The following is a 23,919-nucleotide window of genomic DNA, read 5'->3' on the forward strand; positions in this document are numbered from 1 at the left end:
GAAAGGGGTACAAAACACCTGCAATCCTATACTGTGACATAGATGCCCCAGGCCACAGAGTTGTCCTTAGCATGCTGCCTGAGGGCACAGGAGAGTCAGGGTGTGCTGTCTGCTTGTGTTTGACACTGGGAGGGAGCCCTAGTCCCTTTCTCCCTCACCTGACAGACCGGGCTGACACCACCTGGGAGCCTGACTGAATTCAAACGGCAGTTTTGTATTTGTGGCTCACAAATGTCACATGAAAAGCACCTGACTGTTCACACTGATCACATGCAAAGAAGCAACACCACCATTAGCTCACCGCTTGGACAAAAATAAATTAAAAAAATAAATGTATTCCTCCATTCTGGGAATGTTTCTTTATTCCTTTCTATCATTTCATCAGATTGGGAGATATTTAAGGACCTGATTCTTATGCAACCCACCTGGAAGTGCTTAACTGCATCTATATGTATATATTTACAATAAGTCGACTACCATCAGCATCTACATCGTCTAAGGGAAGAATAGCAGACAAGAACATTCATACTCAGTGCATTTCCCTGTAGCTCAGAATTTGCCAGCAACCAAGAGAGAAACCAGGGCACATGCCCCTTGACACAGAAATCATGTTACACACCACCAACACCAGTTATTCCTCAAACCTGGCAATCCAGAAAGGTGAGATGTCAGTACAGAAGTGAGAGGGAATGTTAAAAGTAAAGCTAGAAGCACTTCTTCTAAAAGGCAAACTGCTGGTGTGAACTCCCACGGCCCATGGTGCTAGAGGAGGCCACTTGGTGCCCCAACCTGGCCTGGCCAGGACATGGCAAGATGAGGCACTGACCCAAGGCCTGGTTTAGGAACTGCCTCATCCCTGCCCAGGAGCCGCATGTCGGAGGAAAGAGGACAAATGGGTGAGGGCTCTTTAAGAACCATCGCTGTAGAGCCACAGCCCCAAACACACAAGCTAAAATCTGAGACAGTCCTTCTCAGGAAAGATAAAGCTCTTCATTCTCTGGACTCTGGAGGGCTCTTGGGACAGCTGACAATTAAAGCAGGCGCCCACCTCAGAGCTCTAGAGGCAGTGTATGGAATGGTTAGTTTTTATGGGCTGGGTGATTTCATAGGCTAATGGGTGGGAGGATTATTCCAACTATTTCAGGGAAGGGGTAGAAATTTCCAGGAACTGGGCCACTGCCCACTTTTTGACCTTTTATGGTCGGCCTCAGAACTGCCATGGTGCCCGTGGGTGTGTCATTTAGCTAATGTATTACAATGAGCATATAATGAGGCTCAAGGTCCACTGGGAGGTGAATCTTCCACCATCTTGGACCTAGTTGGTTCTAACCAGTTTATGTCGTATCCTCAAGGGCTATGTCATTCTTTTAGAGGTTGTGCCCTGCCCCCTTCCCTCCTGTTTCAAATCCAGTTCCTTAAATGCTCTGGGAATGAGCTTTACCATCTTATTGGTTCCCTCTTTAATGGGTTAAATACATTTTTGACAAGTGTTCATTCTCTAGGTGTATGAGTCACGTGTTTAAATTTTGAAACTACGCTTCCGCATGGTCCTCATAGAGCCAGGTCCCAAGATCCCGGGGCCCATAATTGAGTTCAGCCAGCACTCACAGAGAACATTCTGCAGGCCAGGCGCCGTGCAGAGCACAGCACTGCGGGGAAGATGAAAGCGGGTGGGGCTGGTCCCTAGAGTCAAGGATTTCATACTTTTATAATAAGTCTATATGTTAGCTCTTCTCTAGGCCAAGGTGTTCTGTTGAACATAAACAATTTTGCAGATTGCCAGTACCAGATGAGGCCATTCTAAGCCCGAGATGGATCAAGACCAAGACAAGACAACTTCACAAGTATGTCTGAAAGTGAATAAGTTGTGAACATTGTCCAAACCATAAAAATGACCAAACATCTCCATATCCTGGTTCATCTGAGCGACTGCAGCTGCTTCTTTACCAATCGCAGCTTTAGCCTCACTCTGTTCTTCTCACCTTATGGCTAAGAAATAAGATGCCCTATCAGAGAATTCCCCCCACTTCCTGATGACATCCAATCCAGAGTAAATGCCCACTTCCTCTAAACCATCCCCCAAAGCACCTAACACAAGCCCAAATCTTATCCTAAGCCCTTCGTAATACCCTCTTACTGATATCTTTCTGTCCAGAATTGAATTAAGGGGCAAGCTAGCCAGGTGTTCAGGTATCTGCAGACTCACTAAAGTGACATAAGATGGAGAAAGTTGTCCCCATCAGCACTTCCCTCAGAGGCAGGAGCTGCTTGGGAGAGAAGCTTGTTTCAGTTAGGGTACTTGGCTGCAAAAAACAGAAATCAACGCTGCCTGACTCAAGCAAAGAAAAAGATTTACGGGAAGGCTTGGGGTAGGGTAGGGTGGGAGGACGGCTCATAGAACCAAAGGTAGTCTTAAGGGCCAGGCTTGGAAAATGCGTAGGAATCCAGAGAGCTCCAGAGACTAGCCACAGGACCAGTCTGGCCAGGATGCCACAACCATTGTTGCTGGACATCACAGATCCAGCCTCACCGTCCTTTCATCTCTGTGTCATTTGCTCAGTGGTCTTGGGCAGGATCTTCTGGTTAGGGGAGTGTGGGGAAGAGGGAGTGCTCCCTTTTTTAACTTCTCTAATGAGGACTGACACAATGAAGGGTTCCCCCAAAACTAGAGTTTGGGTGTTAAGCAACCAAAAATTCCAACTTTTGTCCGTTAGAACAGCGAAACTTCCTCTGTTACCAAACCCAACTTGGGTCTGCTCGCTTGCATGCAGTGAAGCCAATCTACTGACACCAGGTCATGGTGAAGGAAAGTGGAGCATTTACTGCAAACGCCAAGCAAGGGGTCCGGGCCAGCTAGTGCTTAAAAGACCCGAACTCTCTGATGGCTTTCAGGGAAAGGTTTTTAAAGACAGGGTGAGGGACGGTGGTTGTGGGGTACATGATCAGCTTGTGGACATTCTTCTGATTGGTTGGTGGTGAGGTAATCGGGAGTCAACATCATCAACCTTCTTGTTCCCACCAATCTGGGGTCTACAGGCTTGTGGGCAGCGTAGAGTTAACGCCTTCCACCTGGCGGGGGTTCCAGTATCTGCAAAACAGCTCAAGGACATGGCTCAGGATATTATCTAGAGCCCTTGAGAAGGAACTAAAGGTTCTTGACTTTGTTTAATGACTAAACTATGATTATTTTGTCTTGTTTTCCTTTGTTTCTGCATTTTCTCACTTCTCTAAGTTTATTCTTTGGAACTTGGGGAAGGCCTAGGAGGCTAAAGTTTTACTACAAACAAGAAGCAGGTAGAGGGCTTCCCTGGTGGCGCAGTGGTTGAGGGTCCGCCTGCTGATGCAGGGGACATGGGTTCGTGCCCCGGTCCGGGAAGATCCCACATGCCGCGGAGCGGCTAGGCCCATGAGCCATGGCCGCTGAGTCTGTGTTTCCGGAGCCTGTGCTCCGCAACGGGAGAGGCCACAACAGTGAGAGGCCCACGTACCGCAAAAAAAAAAAAAAAAAGAAGCAGGTGGAGGTCATGGGGTGGGGGAGGGGTCCTGTCCTGGGAAGGCCCCATAGGGTCCTGCTCCGTTGCACTCCCAAGGGTCATTCGTCATTATGTAACAGGAGATGGTCTGTAAACAGCCTTCTAAATAGAGTGAGTCATGCTATCTACAGGACTTTTGTATTTTTGAAGAGGATTATGCTGAATTGGTGTCAGAGCTGAATTTCTTGGAACAGTAAAGGAGAGACTTCTTGGAATAGTAAAGGAGAGACTTCTCACTACTTTAACCTGTGCACTCTGGTGGCGCTACTTAGATTAGCATCCTGGCGCCACCAATTAACTGGCTGTGTGATTCTGGTTGAGCCACTTAAACTCTAGAAGCTGCAGGATCTTCATCTATAAAAGAGAGATGATCACATAGTATCCACCTTGAAGGGTTGTTATAACCTATGTAAAAATTAACTGGGATAATCTGTATAAAGCACTTAATGCCTATCACACAGTAAATTCTAAATAAACAGTAGCTAAAATCATCATTATCATCATATCATCATCATCATCACCATCATCGCCACCGATAATCTTTACCCCATACAGCACTCAGCTTCTCTTTTAAATAAGTGTTGAATTAATATTTAAAGAATGTTAAGGACTTCCCTGGTGGTGCAGTGGATAAAACTCTGCGCTCCCAGTGCAGGGGACCAGGGTTTGATCCCTGGTCAGGGAACTAGGTCCCACACGCATGCCACAACTAAGGAGCCTGTGTGCCGCAACTAAGGAGCCAGCAAGCTGCAATGAAGCAGCCAGCCTGCCGCAACTGAGACCTAGTGCAACCAAATAAAAATAAATAAATAAATAAATAAATAAATAAAAACTAAAAAAATCGACAAAATACTTTTAAAAAAAAACTAAAAAAATAATGTTAAAGAGGCATTCTCCAATTTGCCCACCTGTCAGGTCTAGCCAATGATATTCAGGAATCTTGCCAAACCTGCCATGGTGGGACTATTTACACCATGGATATTCGCAAATGACACAAACCAAGGCTTCTCCCTCCCTCCCCGACTCCCAGCCAGTCGTTAAATATTTGCCAGAAGCACCACTGTTTACACCCCTGCCCTGTCCTGGTTTTGGAGGATCCAGCAGAGGAAACTTGCTGTTTCTTTGTGGTTTGCCAAGCCCTGGGATATTGCTTCCATACAAAGAAGGCCACTAATCACTCGTGCTGAATAAACATGAGGGTGATTTAAATGTCAATGTGCTTATCATCAAAAGCAGATCTGCTTTTGATGGTGCAGTGAGTCGAAGGGAAATTGTGGGTGGTGATTGTAGATAATCCAGGGCTTACAGAGGGGTGCTCGGTGTTCTCATAGGAGGAGCAGGCTAAGCTAAGAGTATGGACGGTGCTGCCAAATCCATAGGCTACCTTTGGGGCGGGGAGCCTTTCCTGGGGCTTGGGGTTTGCAGATTGTGTTTCTAAGAGTTTTTCCTTCTGTCGTTAGATGCTCAGATGAAAGGAATGACAACTTTAGAATTCCTGTATAGGAGGCGCTTCCAGCCAGCAGTCTGATCACAAGGAGGAATCGGGATTTATCTGAAGGCTGCATTTCCAATAGCAGGCCCACAGTTTTTTATTGATTGTGTGGTAGAGATCAATAAAAATCACCTGATTTTCTCCCAAGATTTTTTTTTTTTTACTTGAACTTTACACAAAACTGGGGAAAATGTCTATTGCCCATCTCAAAAACATTTTGATGTTTATTCATTTTGGTTTATTTTTTCAAAAACACTTTAAAATATTGAGGTAGATTTGACGGCTAATGGAAATTATGGGATGGGACTAAACTCATCGCCCAAGAAAGCTCACATTTTGGAATGGCCAGTGGTTGAAAGTATTTTTAAAAGCCCCTGACAGCAAGAACGGGGCAAAGGATGGGGGTACTAGGGTAGAAGGGGACAACCTGGTACATCTGGGTGACATTTCTAGGCAGTTTGTCGTAGTGGTGATTGTCAGGGCTCTGGAGTCAAACTGTCTTCTTTCAAATCTTGCCTTCATCCCTTGCCAGCTGTGTGATCTTGGGTGATGTACTTAACCACTCCGAGCCTTCTATAAAGTTGAGAATGATAATACCTGCCCTATAGATAGTGAGGATTTAAAGAGATGGAGCTGGACCCCGTTCCTAACCCCTGGGAACTGCTCAAATGCATGTTAGCTTTTGTTAGTGTCAGCAGGAAAGAAAGATGAACTTGGGAGTGGGAGGGAAGGTTTGGGGGAGAAGACATGGTCGCTCTGGCAGGAACTCAGCAGGGATCAGACAATGGAAGGCACAGGAGGCCCAAATGCTGAGAGAGCTCAGAATAGAAACGGTATTGATAGCAGAATGCAGAGCAGGATCACTTGAAATAAGGATGTTTAATTGGATTTCTCTGGGGATGACTCACCGCCTTTGATAGATGCTATTACCCTGTTGGGGTCTCTATCATGGGATTTGAGAATTTTCCACCTGCACTTGCAGCCTTGAGGCCTTGTTTCAATAAATGTCCAGGACAGTGTGTCCTCCTCTGTGCCCGCCAGCCAGCTTGCCTTCCTCTCTTCATCACGTATTTAATGCGATGTGTCAGGCATGTGTTACGTGCTAGAATCACAGAGCGAAGAGGCAAAGCCCCTTAAAGGGTGCAGTCTATTTAGGGAGAAACACAAGTGTCCAGATGATTATCAAGGGGGTGAGGGGCTGTGCAGCTGAAGGAAGAGGACGTGATGCAGCCTGGGAGCATCAGGAAGACTCTGGAAGGAGATGCTGGGGCCATCCCGAAGGCTGCATAGGAATTAGACTGAAACAAAGGTGTTCTGCTTGAGGGATGCGTTGAAGGGAGCAAAGGCTTGAAGGGTGCATGTTGGGATCACACAGGCATGCAGGCGGGCTGCTAGCCCGAAATGCAGGCTCTATGGCTAGAAATGAGGCTCAAGAGACAAGGGCACAGAGGGCCTTCTGCTGCAGCTATAGTGACCGGCCATGGAGTGGCCCATGGTAATTTAAAACAAAAAACAAAAAACTTTAAAAATCATCCAGATAATACATGCATGTTGAAAAAAACAAACAAAAATGTAAAATACAGAGAAGCCAATGAAGGAAATAAAAATTACTTCAAGAGAATTCCCTGGTGGTCCAGTGGTTAGGAGTCTGCACTTTTACTGTCGAGGGCATGTGTTCAATCCCCGGTCAGGGAACTAAGATCCCACAAGCTGCGTGGCGCAGTCAAAAAAAAAAAAAATCCCTCAAAATAATCAAATGTAACATTTTGAATGAAGTCTTCCTGTCTTTTTTCTAAGCATCTGTATTTTGCAAAATTGGATCCTAACATTTCTTAACCACTTTTTGATATGGTTTATTCTCTTGTATCAATAACATCTCTTTTGAGCATCATTTTTAATACCTGGGTAGAATTTCGTTATGCACACATCCCATCCTTTATTTAAGCGGCCCTCTGTTATTGTTGACAATTATGTTGCTTCCAGTGTTTTGCTATTGCAAACAAGGCTGTGTTGCACATAATCATAGCTAAGTGTTTATGTTGCCCTTAATTATCTCCCTAGGATGAAATCCTAGAAATTGAATCACTAGACTAGAGTTTAAATGTTTTCAAGGCCCCTGACATATGTTTCCACATTGTCCCCAGTTTTCTACTCTTATCAGTCCATTGGCCGTATTTGCTATTTCTCCTGTGTCTTCTCAAATTCCCATATCACTTCGAACTTGTCAACGGAGGACTGTCAAGGGAGAACAGAGAGGGGCCAGGCTGGGAGATGAGGCCACTGTTCTAACCTTTGTGGCTGAAGGAGATTTCCCTCCTGCCCTGCACAGAGCAGGCCCCCTGGGCTAACGACGGTTTAGGTGAGAAGGCTGAAATCCAGAGTCTGGCCTCCCTCTTCTTGTAGGATTGCAGAGAAAACGCAGGACATCTGGTTAGATCTGAACTTCAGATCAATGACAGATTGTTTTTTAGGATAGGCATGTTCCAAATATCACATGTGGCATTCTTATGCTAAAAATGATTCCATATTTATCTGAAATCCGACTATAACTGGGCATCCTCTGTTTTTGTTTGTTGACTCTGGGAACCCTTCGTGTCTTACCACATCCATTCTGTGTTGGTTGTATTTTCTCCTGGGGTCCTCTTGAGAAAACACTGCAGCCTGGCCAGCAATAACTTTTATTTATTTATTTGGTTGCACTGGGTCTTAGTTGCGGCAGGCGGGCTCCTTAGTTATGGCATGCATGTGAGATCTAGTTCCTTGATCAGGGATCAAACCTGGGCCCCTGCATTGGAAGTGCGGAGTCTTAACCCCTGCACCACCAGGGAAGTCCTGTCCAGCAATAACTTTTAAACGGTTGCAGAGTTCTTCCTTGTATCGTTGGAAAGTAATATACGTAACTGATGCCCTATTGTTGGACATTCATGGTGTTTCCTTTTCTCTTCTCTCTTCTCCTCTCTTTCCTCCCCCTCCTCTCTTCCCCCCTCCTTCCCCTCCCCCCTCCTCATCCTCCTTTTCCTTTTTCCCTCTCCCTCTCTCTGTCTTACCTGTTTGGAGTTTAATCTTTGTCCACATCTTTAATTCTTTGTGAACCACTCAGCCGAGAGCCTCAGGGCTAGGATTAGGGAAACCCAGGACCAGAACCCTTCACAGCTTGCTGAGCCATCCAAGGGGATGACTTAACGTGTCTCAGTCTAAGCATTCTTCTTGGCAAGAGATTGGGGGAATAAAAGTAGAAAATACATGAAATCACAAAAATTAGTATGTCCTTAGTGAAGGGAAGGATGTGAAGGACAAATGCCCTAGCAGAAACTGCCAGATCACATTAGCAGGTGCTGCAGGAAATCTGTTGGCTGACCTCATATTCACTGCGCACAGCTTAATCCCCCAGTGGTGCCCAGAGGAGAAAGCAGGCTGGGCCCTCAGTCAAAGCGTCAGGTGGTTGAGAGCCCCGTGGGCCCACCCCGTGGCCAGGAACCTTAGCCAGCTTGATTCCTGATGTCTCTCAGAAGTGAAAATTGAGGCAGGAAGCCCACACATAGTAGGCTGTCAATAATCATCTAGGTTGTCTAGATGATTGATTTATTGGACAACTCAGCAAATCAATGACTCAGTGATCAATATTCCCCTCTCTGGGCATTTACTTCTTCATCCGTATAAGGTGAGAGCTCTTCCAGCTCCAAGAACTCGGTTAGTCTCTGATTACTTTCCAAATTTTTTCCCCAAAGATTAGGATTAGGATGAAATTTTTCTATAAAGGGCCAGCTAGTGAAAATTTTAGACTTTGGGCCATATGGTCTCCGTCATCATTACTCACCTCAGCCATTGTAGGGTGAAATCAGCCACAGACGGTAGGTAAATGAACAGGCACAGCTGTGTTCTAATAAAACATTTTTTATAGACACTGAACTTTGAATTTCATAGAATTTTCATGTGTCCAGTAATGTTCTTCTTTTGATTTTTTTCCAACCATTTAAAAATGTGAAAACCATTCTTACCTCATGGATTTCAACAAAGCAGGCAGGGAGTCAGGTTTGGCCCATGGGCCATAGTTTGTTGACCCCACTGGAGATTCAAGAGCAAACACAACTTCCAGGAAGTCCCTTGAGCACCTTAAACAGAAAGTTCAGAGTGAGGATGCTCTTTCTCCTTGCTGTGTACATACTGGTCACCATGTCTGCCAAACTGGCTTTCATAGACACATAGCCCTGCCATGCTCTCACTCTAGAACGTAAGATGGCTCCCATGTCAAGTCCTTCATAACCAAGACCTGTATGTCACCAGTATTTCAGTGGACTCTTCCCTGTCACATAATACTGATATCACACTCCTTTCTACAGTCAGTGTTTGAGCTGCCCCCTCTGCCTGAGCGCCTGGGAGCCTTCTCTGTGACCCTCCAGGCTGTGCCCCTCCCATAAGTGGCACTGAGAAACCTTCCCCCAAACTACTCTGGTCTCTGTCTTCCCTGAACTCCAACCACCATATGAGATGGGACTTTGATATTCCTGTTGCAGGAAGGGGGACCCCTTCCAGGGCTCGAGAGTGGGCTCTCGTCTAACACTAGGAAACTAATTGTCCCAGGAGACACACAGGCTGACAAAGCAAGAGACTTTATTGGGAAGGGGCACCCGAGTGGAGAGCAGCAGGTAAGGGAAACCAGGAGAACTGCTCTGCCACGTGCCTCTCAGCCTCGGGTTTTATGGTGATGGGGTTAGTTTCCGGTTGTCTCTGGCCGGTCATCTTGCTTGGCCCATAGTTGGTCTGACTCAGGGTCCTTCCTGGTGGCACGCATCTCTCTCCGCCAAGATGGATTCCAGCGCAAAGGACTCTGGGAGGTTGGTTGTCTCCTCCCTCTTTTGGCCCCTCCTGAATTCTCCCGTTAGATTTGGGTGGCAGCACCATGTTCCTTATTGGGACCTCCTGCTGTGAGAAAACTCAGGCAAGCGAGGCCTGGCCAAAGCCGGTGGTTTCGGTCAAGAGTTCTCTAACATTCCCACCTGAGAGGTCAGACTGCCTGGGTTCAAGTTCCAATTACTTACTCTGTGGCCTTGAGCAAGTTCCTAACACCATCCAAGGGATGATAATGATAATACTCACCTGCTAGGGTTGCTGTGAGAGTTAATTGAGATGATTTTTATAAAATGCTTAGCCCAGAATCTGGTGCCCATAGTATGAAAACATTAATAAATGCCATCTATGACTATACTTCTGTGTTGTTTGACATTTTTACAGGGAGGCTGCCTTTAATATGTGTATAATTTTTAAGAGACCAAAAGTACCCTTTTAGGTCTAAAACAAAAGCAAAAAATATTGTTGGTAATTTTTTCAGGGAAACTTGTAATTGACATGCAGCATACATACAGAAAAGGGCACAAACCCCAAGAGTTCAGCTTGATGAGTTTCTCAGTATTAGTAATTTTCTTGAATCCAAACAGAGATGATCTAGAAAAACCTGGGGGAGAGAAGAGTAATCCATGCTTGAGGGAGGTGACATTGTTTTAGGAACCGTGTCTGCTCCCAAATGAGGGTCTGATTACAATCAAGGGAGAAGCCAGTTAACACGCAGACCATAAATGTGCCACGGGGAGAAAACAGGCCTTCTGTGACGTGTCATAAAGGTGTCCCTTTCACGGATGTGTCGCCTGAGCCCGTGTGGCAGGTATCTCTCTGGTCGCTTGGTCCCCAGCGTGATGCTGAGAGATGACTGAGCCCAGGGTCTCCCTGGAGACGTCTCAACACTTATTCTCCCCCAGGGACAGCGTTTAAGCTCATTAATCCATGAACGCCAAACAAACACACACACTCATCATCTCAGTGCCAGTAGGTTGGAGGAAATTGAAGTAACACAGAAAGTGAGATTCATTCTTTTTTTTTTTTTTTTTTTTTTTTGCGTTACGCAGGCCTCTCACTGTTGTGGCCTCTGCCGTTGCGGAGCATAGGCTCCGGACGCGCAGGCACAGCAGCCATGGCTCACGGGCCCAGCCGCTCCGCAGCATGTGGGATCTTCCCTGACCTGGGCATGAACCCGTGTCCCCTGCATCGGCAGGCGGACTCTCAACCACTGCGCCACCAGGGAAGCCCCGAGATTCATTCTTTGATGCACGAATGTTGGCTAAGAGTTTTCAGGAGTGTCTGCCAGCTGGCAGCCTAGCTGCTCACCTCCTTACCCAGGGCAGAAGGGTGGACAGAAGTAGCCTTTCCTTTGCACCTACTATGTATGTGCTAAGCATAGGGCTGCCTGCTCTACACAGATAAGGTTATTTCATTCTCATACGACCCCAAGACAAAGGTATGATTCCTTTTCAACAGTGAGAGCACTGAGACCAATGAAAGCAGTGAAAGGACTCACCCAAGTTGCACAGCCGGTCAGCGGTGGAACTGATACCCGCACTCAGGTCTGGCAGGGTCTAAAGCAAGTTATCACCTCTAAATGCTAGCAGAACAGGGCTCCCAGGATCCTTGAAACCCCTCATCCTATATCTGAGGAAACAGAGGTGTGGGGAGAGAAATGATTTGTCAAGAGTCATTATGGTTTAGTTAGGTTTTTTTTTGGCTGCTCTGAGTGGCTTGTGGCATCTTGGTTCCCCTACCAGGGATCGAACCCACACCCCCTGCGTCGGAAGCACGGAAGCACTGTACCACCAGGGAAGTCCCGTCATTATGGTTTAATAAGAAATATATTTGGTATTTGACCCCATTCTTGGCACAGAGCTCCTGAAACTTTTGTAATTTTCTGAGTGATAGAGGTGCTAGGAGCATTTTTTGTTCTACTATTTGTTCCTTGACACAAGAGCTTCTAAGACCCTGGGAATTTCCAGAGTGATGAGTGTCTTTTCGTGTGCAAATTAGATGCCTGGTGGCTGGAGTCCCTAGGTGGCTTTAGGATGGGGGCTGGTCCCCAGAAATACCAAGGCATGATTAGAAGCTTGGAACTTTCAGCTCCACCTCTGCATTCTCTGGGGAGGAGGAGGGGCTGGAGATTGAGTTAATAATTGATCACGCCTACCTGATGAACCCTCATAAACACCTCGTAAGTATGATGTTCGGAGAGCTTCTGGGTTGGTGAACACACGGAGGTGATGGGAGGGTGGCCCACCTGGGGAGGGCCTGGAAACTCCACACCCTTCCCCATACCTTGCCCTATGTATCTTTCTTCTAGCTGTTCATCTGTACCTTTTAAAATATCCTTTATAATAAGCTACTGAATGTAAGTAAATGTTATTCTGAGTTTTATGAGCAGTTCTGGCAAATTATTGAACCTGGGAGAGAGGGTCACGGGAACCACCAATTCATAGCCAGTTGGTCAGAAGTATGAGTGGTGCAGACTTGCCGTTGGCATCTGCATCAGGGGCAGTCTTATGAGACTGAGCCCTTAACCTGTTGGGTCTATGTTACCTCCAGGCAGTGAGTATCAGAATGGAGTTAAATGGCAGGACACCCAGTTGGTGTCCACCAAGAGCTGGAGAATTGCCTGGTTTGAGAAAACCCATGCATTTGGTGTCACAAGTGAAGAGTGTATAGGAAAACAGAATTTTCCCTTTAGTCATAGAGGAGGTTTATGGTGAGACTGAGATCCAGGCTGCACATCCCAGACCAGCATTCCACCTGTAAGACCAGATGTTATTTCTTCTCACCCATCCCAAGAAGTCCACTGCATCCACAACTTACAGAAGAAGAAGCCGAATAAATATTTTCTTAAAAAGTCAACCCTTTCCTCCATCAGTCTGCTTCTGCCTTCACATCTTGGTCTCTGCTGGGTTTCCATTAGGCTCCACACCATGTCATTTTCAAAGAAATCTTGTAAAACAGCAACGCTATTATTCTGACAGAGCCTATTCACCTCTCCCCACCCAAAGCTGGTAAAATGACCAATTTTCTCCATCGTCCCAGCATGAAAGGTTAAGATGCATAATGACACGGACTGACTGTCTTTTCCTTCCCGCAGCAGTCAGTTTCTCAGAGATGACATCTCTCTCTCTAGAACCAGCTGGCAGGAGCAGTTTGATTTCCAGGGTTCAGCACTATTTGTGCAGAGAACTGGACTAACGGGGCTTATTGGAAGTTCCAGCCAAGCTTCAGAAGTGCTTTGCATGAACGGTTTAAATGTTTTTTGAATTATATTATTTAATGGCATTGGACAATCATCATGACGTAATGCTCACAGTGAGCAAGGCATATGAATGTTTATTTTGATCCTGTTTTTATTAAAAATGCACATATTGGGACTTCCCTGGTGGTCCACTTGTTAAGACTCCGTGCTTCCACTGCAGGGGGCATGGGTTCGATCCCTGGTCAGGGAACTGGGATCCTGCCTAACATGCAGCACTGCCAAAAAAAAAAAAGGCTATCAATAAAAATGTATGATTCCAATATTTTTCAAAAGACACATATCCACATACATGTATCAGTGAAGCTGTCTTCAGCTGCATGTAACAGAACATCTGATTGATAGTGTCTTGGACTTTTTTTTTTTTTGGCCGCACCTCATGACCTGCAGGATCTCAGTTCCCCCACCAGGCCGTGGCAGTGAAAGCCTGGAATCCTAACCACTAGGCCACCAGGAAACTCCCAATAGTATCTTCAATTAATTAGGTATCAGTGGGGTAGCTCAAGGATGTCATCAAAAGTCTGGCTCTTTCCTCGCTTCCCTATGCCATCCTCACCACAGTGGCTATAGCAGCTTCAGGAGTATGAGGGGATAGCACCCAAGACTCAAATCATCTTCCCCAGAACCGCCCCTCCCACCCAAGAAGACTTCCTCTTACCTCTCGTTGCCCCAAAGTGGGTCTCATGTCTACCTCTAGCTGCCAGGAAGCCTGGGAAAGTAGATGTCTGGCAGAGGCAAATGGGACTGCCATGACTGGTGCTATGGGCTAAATGTGTCCCTCCCTTCCCCCCCACAAATTCGTTTGTTGAAGCCCTAATCTCCAATGTGGTGGTCTTTAGAGGTGAAGCCTTTGGGAGGTGATTAAGGTCATGAGGGTGGAGCTTTCATGAATGGGATTAGTGCCCTTATAAAAGAGACCCCAGAGAGAAGATCTCTTTCTCCAACATGTGAGGCTATAGGAAGAAAGCCGTCTGCAAATCAGGAAGAGTCCTCACCAGGAACGGGACCAGCTGACAGCTTGATCTTGGACTTCCCAGTCCTTCAGAACTATGAGAAATCAATGTTTGTTGTTTAAGCCGCCCAGTCCATGGTATTTTTGTTATAGTAGCCTGAACAGACTAAGACAACTGGCTTCTGTTGTTACCGACCTGGGTCCTTGGGCTTTTTAATCAATAGAAATTGATAAGACTCCAGATGAGGAATTCAGGCAGGGCTTTATTGGGCCTCGTGCAGCATGAGGGAAGGAAAACAAGAAACAGGTGCCCGTGCTTGCTCTCCAAGGGCTGGCAAGCTGGTTCTTTAAATAGGGTGGGGGTGGGGGCAGATTGGTGGGTTGGGCTGGGGGGGTGGCTTAGGTGATCTGCCCACCCCCTTGGTGGCACAGTGTGCAGGGATCATGCACAGTGCCCTACTTTTGCTCTCCACAAAAGAGAAATGGCAGTTGGAGAAACGGAAGGAATGGAGAAATGGCAGTTGGTTTGTGGCCTTTTTGTATCTTATTGTTCATAATTGCCCCGACTGCGACTGCACAGGCGTGCTTGTGCGAGCAGTTATTTTTAGCCCCTTCTAGTTTCTTTGTATCTGTTGCTTGAGGAGACGTGTGTCCAGGTGCAAGCATTGCAGCAAAGGGTCCAGGTCTCAGGTCCCAGCCTGTCTCGCTGAAAGGAGCTGGAGACATTGCCTCCTAAACAGATCAGGGCTATGGGAGGAAGGGGCAGAACGAAGGTCAGTTCAGTGTCAGCCTCAACTCCTGCAGCCACGTGAGAGGAGAGACCATGGTGAAGTGGTCAAGAGCGCCTGCGAGCTTGGGCTGAATCCCAGTGGCCACATACCAGGGTGGGACTTTGGTCACATCACTTAACTTCCATTTCCTTGTCTGTAAAAATGGAGATAAAAACAACACCTCTCTCAGGACTGCCGTGAGGACTTAAGTGAGTTTATGCACAGAAAGCAAATGCTCAATAAACGTTGACTTTTTGTTTCCCTTAGTGGTGGAGCCCGTCCCTCCATCTTCCAACCTGATTTTTGTTTAGGTAAATTCCCTGATAGATTGGGTGGAGGTTGGGGGAAGCAAGCTCCTTTCCTGGGGATGTTCAGGGAACCACCAGACTTTGGTTTTGCCAACTGGGATTTGTAACTTGAAGACCAGAGGTGAATTGCTTGGGATCTGTCCACTGAAACAAACCTAAAAAAGCACAACGTGAGAGTTGTGAGTTAAGATTTATTGGGGGCAAAATGAAGGCTATGGCCCAGGAGACAGCGTTTCAGATAGCTCTGAGAAACTGCTCCAAAGAGGTGGGGGGGAAGGTCAGTATATATGTGATTTTGGTGAAGGGGGAGTACATGCAATCAAGCACATATTTTTTGCAGAAGGTTTCTGCTAGTCTCGTGAGAGTTACTGCTAGCCACGAGGAGCAGACGTCACCATGAAGGATTTTAGTGCTTTTCTAGATGCGAGGAGATGCAAGATGGGGCTCATAAAATCATCTCCTGAAAATACCCAACTACCTGAAGACCTGTTCTGCCAGTTTTTCCCAGAGCACAGAGTGCTTCATTTCTGACCTCTACCCTGAACTCCTTTCAGGGGGTGTCGAAGGTCAGCAGCTGCAGTGGCTCATAATTTAATCCTTGTAGAGGTAGATGGCAAGTGCCAATTTGTAGGTGACAGATCCGAGGACCATGAGGCGTGTGGAAGAGGAAGAGAGAGAAAGAGAAGAGATGGAAAGCTGGTGACAAGAGAAAAATCTGAGGAAAACAACAGTGCTATCTACTAGGAATCTTAATGGGGTTCTGACGCATGCCTGTCTGTGAGAGTGTCACAAGAATTTCACCTTGCTTGTTAATGTGGGGTGAATTTGGATGTGCTTGGGAGGACTCAAAACGTGCTAAGTGGGGCTTCCCTGGTGGCGCAGTGGTTGAGAGTCCGCCTGCCGATGCAGGGGACACGGGTTCGTGCCCCGGTCCGGGAAGATCCCACATGCCGCGGAGTGGCTGGGCCCGTGAGCCATGGCCGCTGAGCCTGCGCATCCAGAGCCCGTGCTCCACAACGGGAGAGGCCACAACAGTGAGAGGCCCACGTACTGAAAAAAAAAAAAAAAGTGCTAAGTGCAGTTTCGAGATGGACAAAGAGTGAAGGGTGAAGACCCCCCAGGGCAAGCCCGCCGCACCTGGGTTGCATGTAGGAAGAAGACTGGTGTGAAAGTCACCCAAACACTCGGAGTGGAACAGTGGCCTCTGGTGCACATGGATCAAGGTTATGTGTAATCTTAGGTTCCTTCTTCGTACTTGTTTGTATTTTCCAAAATTTCTACAATGATCAGGAATCTGTTTTGCAATCAGATAAGAATTTTATTTAAAAAATTTTATTAAAAAAATTTTATAGAGAGGAATATAATTTTTAAAAGTTGTTTTAAGGTTGAACGTTAGCTCTATTTGTCAAATACCCTGCTTATCCAGCTTCCTTTTCTCTTTCTTTTCCCCCCTGCCTCTTTCTAACGGCTAATAATAGCAACAGATATGATTTACTGAGCATTGTACTGTGTATGTCCCAGACACGTGCTCAGTGCCTGACATGCATAATAATCCTAGAAAGCTGTACTATTATAGTTCCTATTTCAAAGATGAGGAAAGTTAGACTCAGAGAAGAATTTCTGGCACACGGCCCCTTAGAACTAGAGATGTTTGGTGCCAATACTCTTGCTTCTAACATTACCTGTCGCTCTTTTGTTCTTTCATCATCTTTCCTTCTCTCATCTTTCAAGAAGTACCTATCAGGTACCTGTGTCAATTCTGTAGTTATAACCCAAGATTTCTCAACTTCATCGTGATTGGCATTTTGAACCAGGTAATTCTCTACTGAGACGGGCTGCCCTGTGCATTGTAGGATGCTTTGGAACATCCCTGGACTCTACCCACTAGATGCCAGTAGCAATCCCCCCACATACCTAGCGGTAACAACAAATATGTCTCCAGATGTTGCCAAATGTCCCCAGGGACCAAAATCATCCTCCTTAAGAACCACTGATGGAGCCTCATCTCCACGCTAGATGTGGAAAAGGATTCTGGAGCACCTCCAGTTGAAGGATCGCAGATAGGAACCCAGGGGAACAGCATGTACCCTTCTGACAAAGCCCCCAAGCTCATTTGTGGCAGCTGCCACCTGCTAGGACATTTCAGGGCAGGGTTTGACAAGCGCTTGGAGTGCCTGCCCCTGGCAACAGGAGCAGGAGATGTAGGCTGAAGCGAGACATTACTGCCACTCGTCCTGAAAGCTGGGATGCTGGGGGTCACACGGGCAGGACAGGGGGCCCCAAGCTGGTCTGTGGATGGCACTTCTGAATGGAGATCAGGTTCTTGGCGAAGACGTCAAGGAAGGAGGCAGAAAGATCAGTGGATTCAGACAAATCGATTTCTGGTCCTGGTCCTGCCCCTACTTGCTCTGCAGACTCAGTTGAGCCTTGTGAGAATATTCCTGCTTTCCTCCATCTCTTCCTGGGACAGAAGGTTGATGTGTCCAAAGTGGTCCACTCCATCCCCTCACCTGCTTCACTCTTCTTCGGAGCATCTGACGTTCTGTTGTATTTGTGTTCACCCTCTGTCTCTCCTGATTAAATTTCAGTTCATGAGGGCAGGGGAGCTGGTGCATCCCTGGAGCCTATGTCATTGGTGAACGTAGTAAGTGCTCAATAAAGACATGCAGAATGGGGCCTCCCTGGTGGCGCAGTGGTTGAGAGTCCGCCTGCCGATGCAGGGGATACGGGTTCGTGCCCCGGTCTGGGAGGATCCCATATGCCGCGGAGCGGCTGGGCCCGTGAGCCATGGCTGCTGAGCCTGCGCATCCGGAGCCTGTGCTCCGCAACGGGAGAGGCCACAACAGTGAGAGGCCCGCGTACCACAAAAAAAAAAAAAAAAAAAAAAAAAAAAAAAAAAAAAGACATGCAGAATGAAGGCACACACACACCCCATGGGGAAGCTATTTGGAAATATGTCTCAATGGCCATAGACATGTCATACCCTTTGTACTCAGTGGTTTTACTTCTGAAAATCAGTAGCCCCCACCCCAAATAATCCAACACGAAAGAAAAGCCTTAGGTGAATCCATGGTCATCCTAACGCGGCTAAAATAACACAAACAAACAACTCAAAAAGCCCACCTAAGTAATCAAGATAAAGGCATAGGGAATTCCCTGGGAGTCCAGTAGCACTTGGTGCTCTCACTGCCGGGACCAGGGTTTGACCCCTGGTGAGGGAACTAAGATCCCACAGCCGTGCAGTGTGGCAAAAAAAATAAATAAGTAAGGGCATAATTAAAACTGCTCTGATAAATCTACTTGGTGAAATTCCAGGCAGCCATTACAAATGTTGTTTACAGTAAGATGAGTTAATATTGCAACACACACACATGAAATACATAATGCAAAATTGTATATGCAACCCAATTGCTGAGATTATAGGGGTGAGCTTCCTTTCACACTGTTGGTGGGAATGTCATGCACGGTCCCTCTGAAGGACAGTTTGGAAATTCCTATTAAAATGTTCATGTCACTTAACCCTCCAATTGCATTTCTGGGAATTGACTTAGCTAGGAATTCCTTTATTTCTAGGAATCTATCCTAGAATATATCTGGAAATAAGTCTAATACCTATGAATGGGGGGAATGGTTAAATAAATCGCTGTATATCGATATAATGGAATATTATATAGTCATTAAAAATGAGATGTGCATATCCTGACATGGAAAGATGCCCAAGACATATCATTAAGTTAAAAAAAAGCAAATTGTGGGACTTCCCTGGTGGTGCAGTGGATAAGACTCTGTGCTCCCAATGCAGGGGGCCTGGGTTCAATTCCTGGTCAGGGAACTAGATCCCACATGCATGCTGCAATTAAGACCTGGCACAACCAAATAAATAAATATTTTTTAAAAAAACCTTTAAAAAAAGCAAATTGCAAAACGTTTTTTTGTGCATGAATGATAGTGTCATCTTTGGTAGTATAAGCATAAACATTTTTTTCAATCTGGAGGAATAGATAACAAACCACTGACAATGGTTTTCTCTGAAGGATAGAGGGAGATTTTCTGTCTATGCGGTGAATTTCTGTAACGTTTAAAAGCTTTTCACATGGCTGAAAAAGGAAAACACTGAACCCACAGCATGAAGTCTCTCACGTATGCCAACAAAAGCCAAGCATGGGAAGACTGGAAGGAACTCTATCAAGGTGTTATTAACTGTGATTGATCATTTCTAAATCATGGGATAAAGGACAGTTTGTTTTGTTGTTTTTGTTTACTTTTGGTGTTAAACTTCTAAAGAGCATGTGTGGGCTTTACAGAGGACAAAACTCCCCCATTAGCCCTCTTTGTTGAAATCAGGGTGGTGCTCAGGGTGTAGAATGTTCTGTTGATGTAACCTGCTGTTGTGCGCTGTCCTCTTTCCCCAGGATGGATGACATCCAGCTCTGCAACGACATCATGGACTTGAAGCAGGAGCTGCAGAACTTGGTCGCCATCCCAGGTAACCATGGGGGACCACACCTCATGAACCAGCTGCTCAGAGCCCCTGTCTGGAAGGCCCTAATGCAGCCTCATTCTTGCAACGCAGTGCTTGCTCCCTGATCACGTGGTTCAAACTGCATCGGGCAGACCCGAGTTCAAGTCCTAATTCTGACCACCTCCTTTTTTTTTTTTTTTTTTTTTTTTTTTTTTTTGCGGTATGCGGGCCTCTCACTGTTGTGGCCTCTCCCGTTGCGGAGCACAGGCTCCGGACGCACAGGCTCAGCGGCCATGGCTCACGGGCCCAGCCGCTCCACGGCATGTGGGATCTTCCCGGACCGGGACACGAACCAGTGTCCCCTGCATCGGCAGGCGGACTCTCAACCACTGCGCCACCAGGGAAGCCCCTGACCACCTCCTTGACCTTGGGCAAGTCACATTATCTCTCTGAGACTCAACTTCTCTTCCTCTGAAAATAGGGTAGGAATAGTAATAGTACCTAACTCGTTGGGTATAAATCTCACTGCGATAAATGAAACAACACAAGCCACGTGCTTAGCTTGATAGCTGGTCCAAAAAGTCCAGTAAATATTAGCAATGATTACTCTTGTTATCCTGTTTGGGAACAGGTAGAGTATGGTGGTTACGAGCTCTGACTTTGGAGTCCAACCTAGATCTGTCACTTATTAATGATGTGACCTTAGGCACGTTACTTCACTATAACTCGGTTTCTTCGTCTGTAAACTGGGACAATCATGCTATCTACCTCAAAGGATTGTTGTGAGACTGACCGAGGGGTGACACATGTAAAGTACTTAACACAGTTCCCATCTTATAGTGAGTGTGTAATAAATAAGTGCCATTATTATTATTACTATTATTATTATTATTATCATTAACCAAACACATTTCTACTCAGTGGTCAGGACTCAGAGCTTTCACTGCCATGGCCGCAGGTTCAATCCCTGGTCAGGGAACTAAGATCCTGCAAGCCCTGCAGTGTGGCCAGAAAAAAATAGAATGAGGCGGGGGGAAATAGCCAAGTCCAGACACTACCCACTAGAAACTTCCATTTGATTAGCGTGGGGCCCTGGCGTTATGTTTACAAGCTTCTCACATGGTTGTGATGGGCAGTCAGGGCTGAGAGCCACTGGGCCAAGTCTCTCATTTTATACTCCTCCGAGGGATCATTTAGTTGAAAGATATAAAAACCCATCGAAGCTTATGTAAACACAAAACGGGCAGTTACTGAAGGACTGCGGAGACTCCTGGAGCCTGCGGGCATTATCGTATTAGTTTGCTAAGGCTGCCCTGACAAGTTCCCACAAACTTAGTGTCTTAAAACAACAGAACTTTATTCTTTGAAAGAAGCCAGAAGTCCGAAATCAAAGTGTCAGCACGACCGTGCTCCCTCCAAACGCTGGAACAGAGAATCCCTCTTTGCCTCTTCCAGCTTCTGGTGGTTCCCATCAGTCCTTGTTCCTTGGCTTGTAGCTGCCTTATTCCAGTCTCTGCCTCTGTCTTTGTGTAGCCTTCCTCTCTTTGTGTTTCTCTGTGTGTCATCTCCTCTCCTTATAAGGACACCAGTCATTGGATTAAGGGCTGACCCAATGAGTATGACCTCATCTTAACTGATTGCATCCACAAAGACCCTATTCCCAAATAACGTATTTCCAAATGAAATTAGGGGTGGCAAGGACGTACTATTTACTCTCAAACAGGCAGGAAGCTCAGCCCGACTCACAAAGGTCGAGAACCAAAAACAGGAAAGCAGGAAAGCTGTGGAATGTACTTTGGCCCTTGCTCTCTCTTTCTCTCTCCCTCTCTCTCTCTCTGTCTCTTTCTCTCTTACTCTCCATTTTGGAGCATGTTCCATTTTCTCCCTCTATAGCACATGAGCCAAGCAAGGCCACTTTGTTACCAAACCCAACTTGAGTCTGCTTGCCCACAGGCTGTAAAGCCAATGTACTGACACTGGGTCGTGGTGAAGGAAAGTGCAGCGTTTATAGCAGGGCCAAACAAGGAGTCCAGGACAGCTAGTGCTCAAAACGCCCAAACTCCTCCATGGGTTTCAGCAAAGCATTTTTAAAGGCCAGGTGAGGGAGGGGCATCCCAGGGTATGTGATCAGCTCATGTACAATTCTCCGATTGGTGGATGGTGAGGCAACAGAGTGGTGGTGGGGTGGGGGGACCGGGGGTGGTTAACATGAATCCTCAGGCTCTGGGAGGCCTGGGGGCTCTGTGCTCATCAAGTAGTTAACATCTTCCATTTGGTGGGGGTTTTAGCATCTGTAAAACAACTCAGGAAATGTGCATCAGATACTGTTATCTAGGGACTTCAGAGAAGAGCTACAGCAGAGGATATGGGGGAGGGGTCTGTCCCAGGAAGACCCCACAGGGTGCAGCTTGGTTAACAACCTCATCTCCCTTCCATGATTTTCCCCCACAAGAGCCAAACTCTCGGGCCTCTGTGTCCCAATTTTCAACTTCCCAGGGGACTATGATGGGCCCAACATGGACTGACGTCTCCCTCTTGAGAGGAAGGATTCCCAGAGTCCACTGTTGGCTCAGCAGGACACTTGGGTGCCACTGAGATAAAGGAGACACGAGTGTGTGGCCACCAGGCCAGCCAAGGCCTCCTCAGGCCACAGGGGCTCCACCAGGGGCTGTGGCAGCCTCTAGAGCATGGGTAGGAAATGGGTGGGAAATGGCTGGGGGTGGGGGTCTTTGGTTGACACAGTGCCTGGGCTGCATGACTAACCAGGACTGGGACTAGGGTAGGAGAACAAGGCGCTCAGCTGGAACAAGAAAAATTCAGTAATCATATTTTCATGCAATATTTAAAATACCAAAATTCATGCAAAAATATATACCAAAAGTTTAGATAAAGATGAGATCGGTACTGACACTCAATGGGCGGAAGCCAGGAACGCTAACCCTGCATGGAGGGGACAGTCCCCCTGAAGAACAAGTTCTACTTGAAATGCCATCAACTGTCCCACTGGGAAACACACAAGGTCATAGGGCCACTTAGCAACAGAGCCCAGGTCATCAACGGCAGCTCCATTGATTCTGCCGGGAAACTGCATCTTCCCAATCACTTCTGTGCAGACATTCAGATATTAAAGTTCCCTTTCCTGCTCACCTCTCCCCACCTTCTCCTCTGACTCCTTGTTAAGAGCCTTTCTGTGCATTCCTTGGGCCAGTGCCAGGTTTCTAGATGGATTTAGCTGAGTTGAGGGGAAAAAAAAATGATGCTCCTGGCAATTTATCAATAAAAATATTGAGTAAAGAGAACACCGAATGGCCAAGAAAATCATGTTTCTCCAGCCAGGGTCAGAAAATAATTTACCAGACTGTGATGAGAGAGAACACCTGGAGCCCTCCCTGCCTTCAGGGCTTCTCAAGAACAAGCCAAGATGCCTCACCTCACCTCCACTGCCACCACTGCCCCCTCAGGGCTGGGGATGCTTAGACCTGGCTGTAGAGGCCATGATACCCTCCCCTTGGACATAAAAATAGTGTCTCCCTCATAGGGTTGTTGGAAAGAATTAATAGTGGTTCTCAAGCAGGGGTGAGTTGGGCTTCCCAGGAGACATGGGCCATGTCTGGAGACAGGCTTGGTTGTCACAACTAAGAGAGGGGGCTGCTACCAGCATCTAGTGGGTAGAGGCCAGGGATGATGCTCAGCATCCTACAGCGCACAGCACAGCCCCCATGACAGAGAATGATCCAGTCTCAAATATCAATAGCACCAAGGCTGAGAAACCAGATTAAATAAAAATGTAAAGCTCACGGTAATACAAATACAATGATAATTGCTACAATTTATTAAGCACTTACATTTTGCACACTTATGCTATGCGACTTGCTTTCCCTTCATTAAATAAGTGTTTATTTCTTTTGTACCTCGTTTGGTAAATATTTAACCTAGAGGGCACTTAATCATTAAAACAACAGTGACTGTGTAAAATAATAGCCTATAATAGTAGCAGCTGACTGTTCATGAACTCTTACTATCCACCAGGCTGTGCACCTAGTGTTTTACTTGATTTCTCTCTCTTAAAACTTGCAACAACTTTATGATTATCTGTGTTGAGAAACTGGATGCTGAGAGGTTGAGGAATGTGCCCAGAGTCACACAGCTAGGAAGGGGAGGAGCTGGGGCATTAAGCCACGACTGTCTGATTCTATGGCAAGGGCTCACAGTTTTGATAGGGTCTACAGGCCAGAGAAACCAGTTAGGAGGTCATGGCATGGTCCAGGGAGAGCTGATGGTGGCCTGGGCTAAGG

General features: G+C 46.6%; 1 protein-coding gene across 1 annotated transcript in view; it reads left to right on the top strand.

Moving 5' to 3' along the window:
- LOC307063665 (bMERB domain-containing protein 1) overlaps nucleotides 1–23,919 on the top strand; it is a gene marked incomplete at both ends in the record, with an annotated part of 114,576 nt that overhangs the window by 84,950 nt on the left and 5,707 nt on the right. Inside the window, one exon of the mRNA XM_079719899.1 lies at nucleotides 19,575–19,648. Within this exon, the coding sequence (XP_079576025.1) occupies nucleotides 19,575–19,648 (74 nt within the window). The remainder of the gene's footprint in view (nucleotides 1–19,574; nucleotides 19,649–23,919) is intronic.

Source organism: Hyperoodon ampullatus, assembly GCF_949752795.1.
Source record: "Hyperoodon ampullatus genome assembly, chromosome: 14".
NCBI classification, from domain to species: domain Eukaryota; kingdom Metazoa; phylum Chordata; class Mammalia; order Artiodactyla; family Ziphiidae; genus Hyperoodon; species Hyperoodon ampullatus.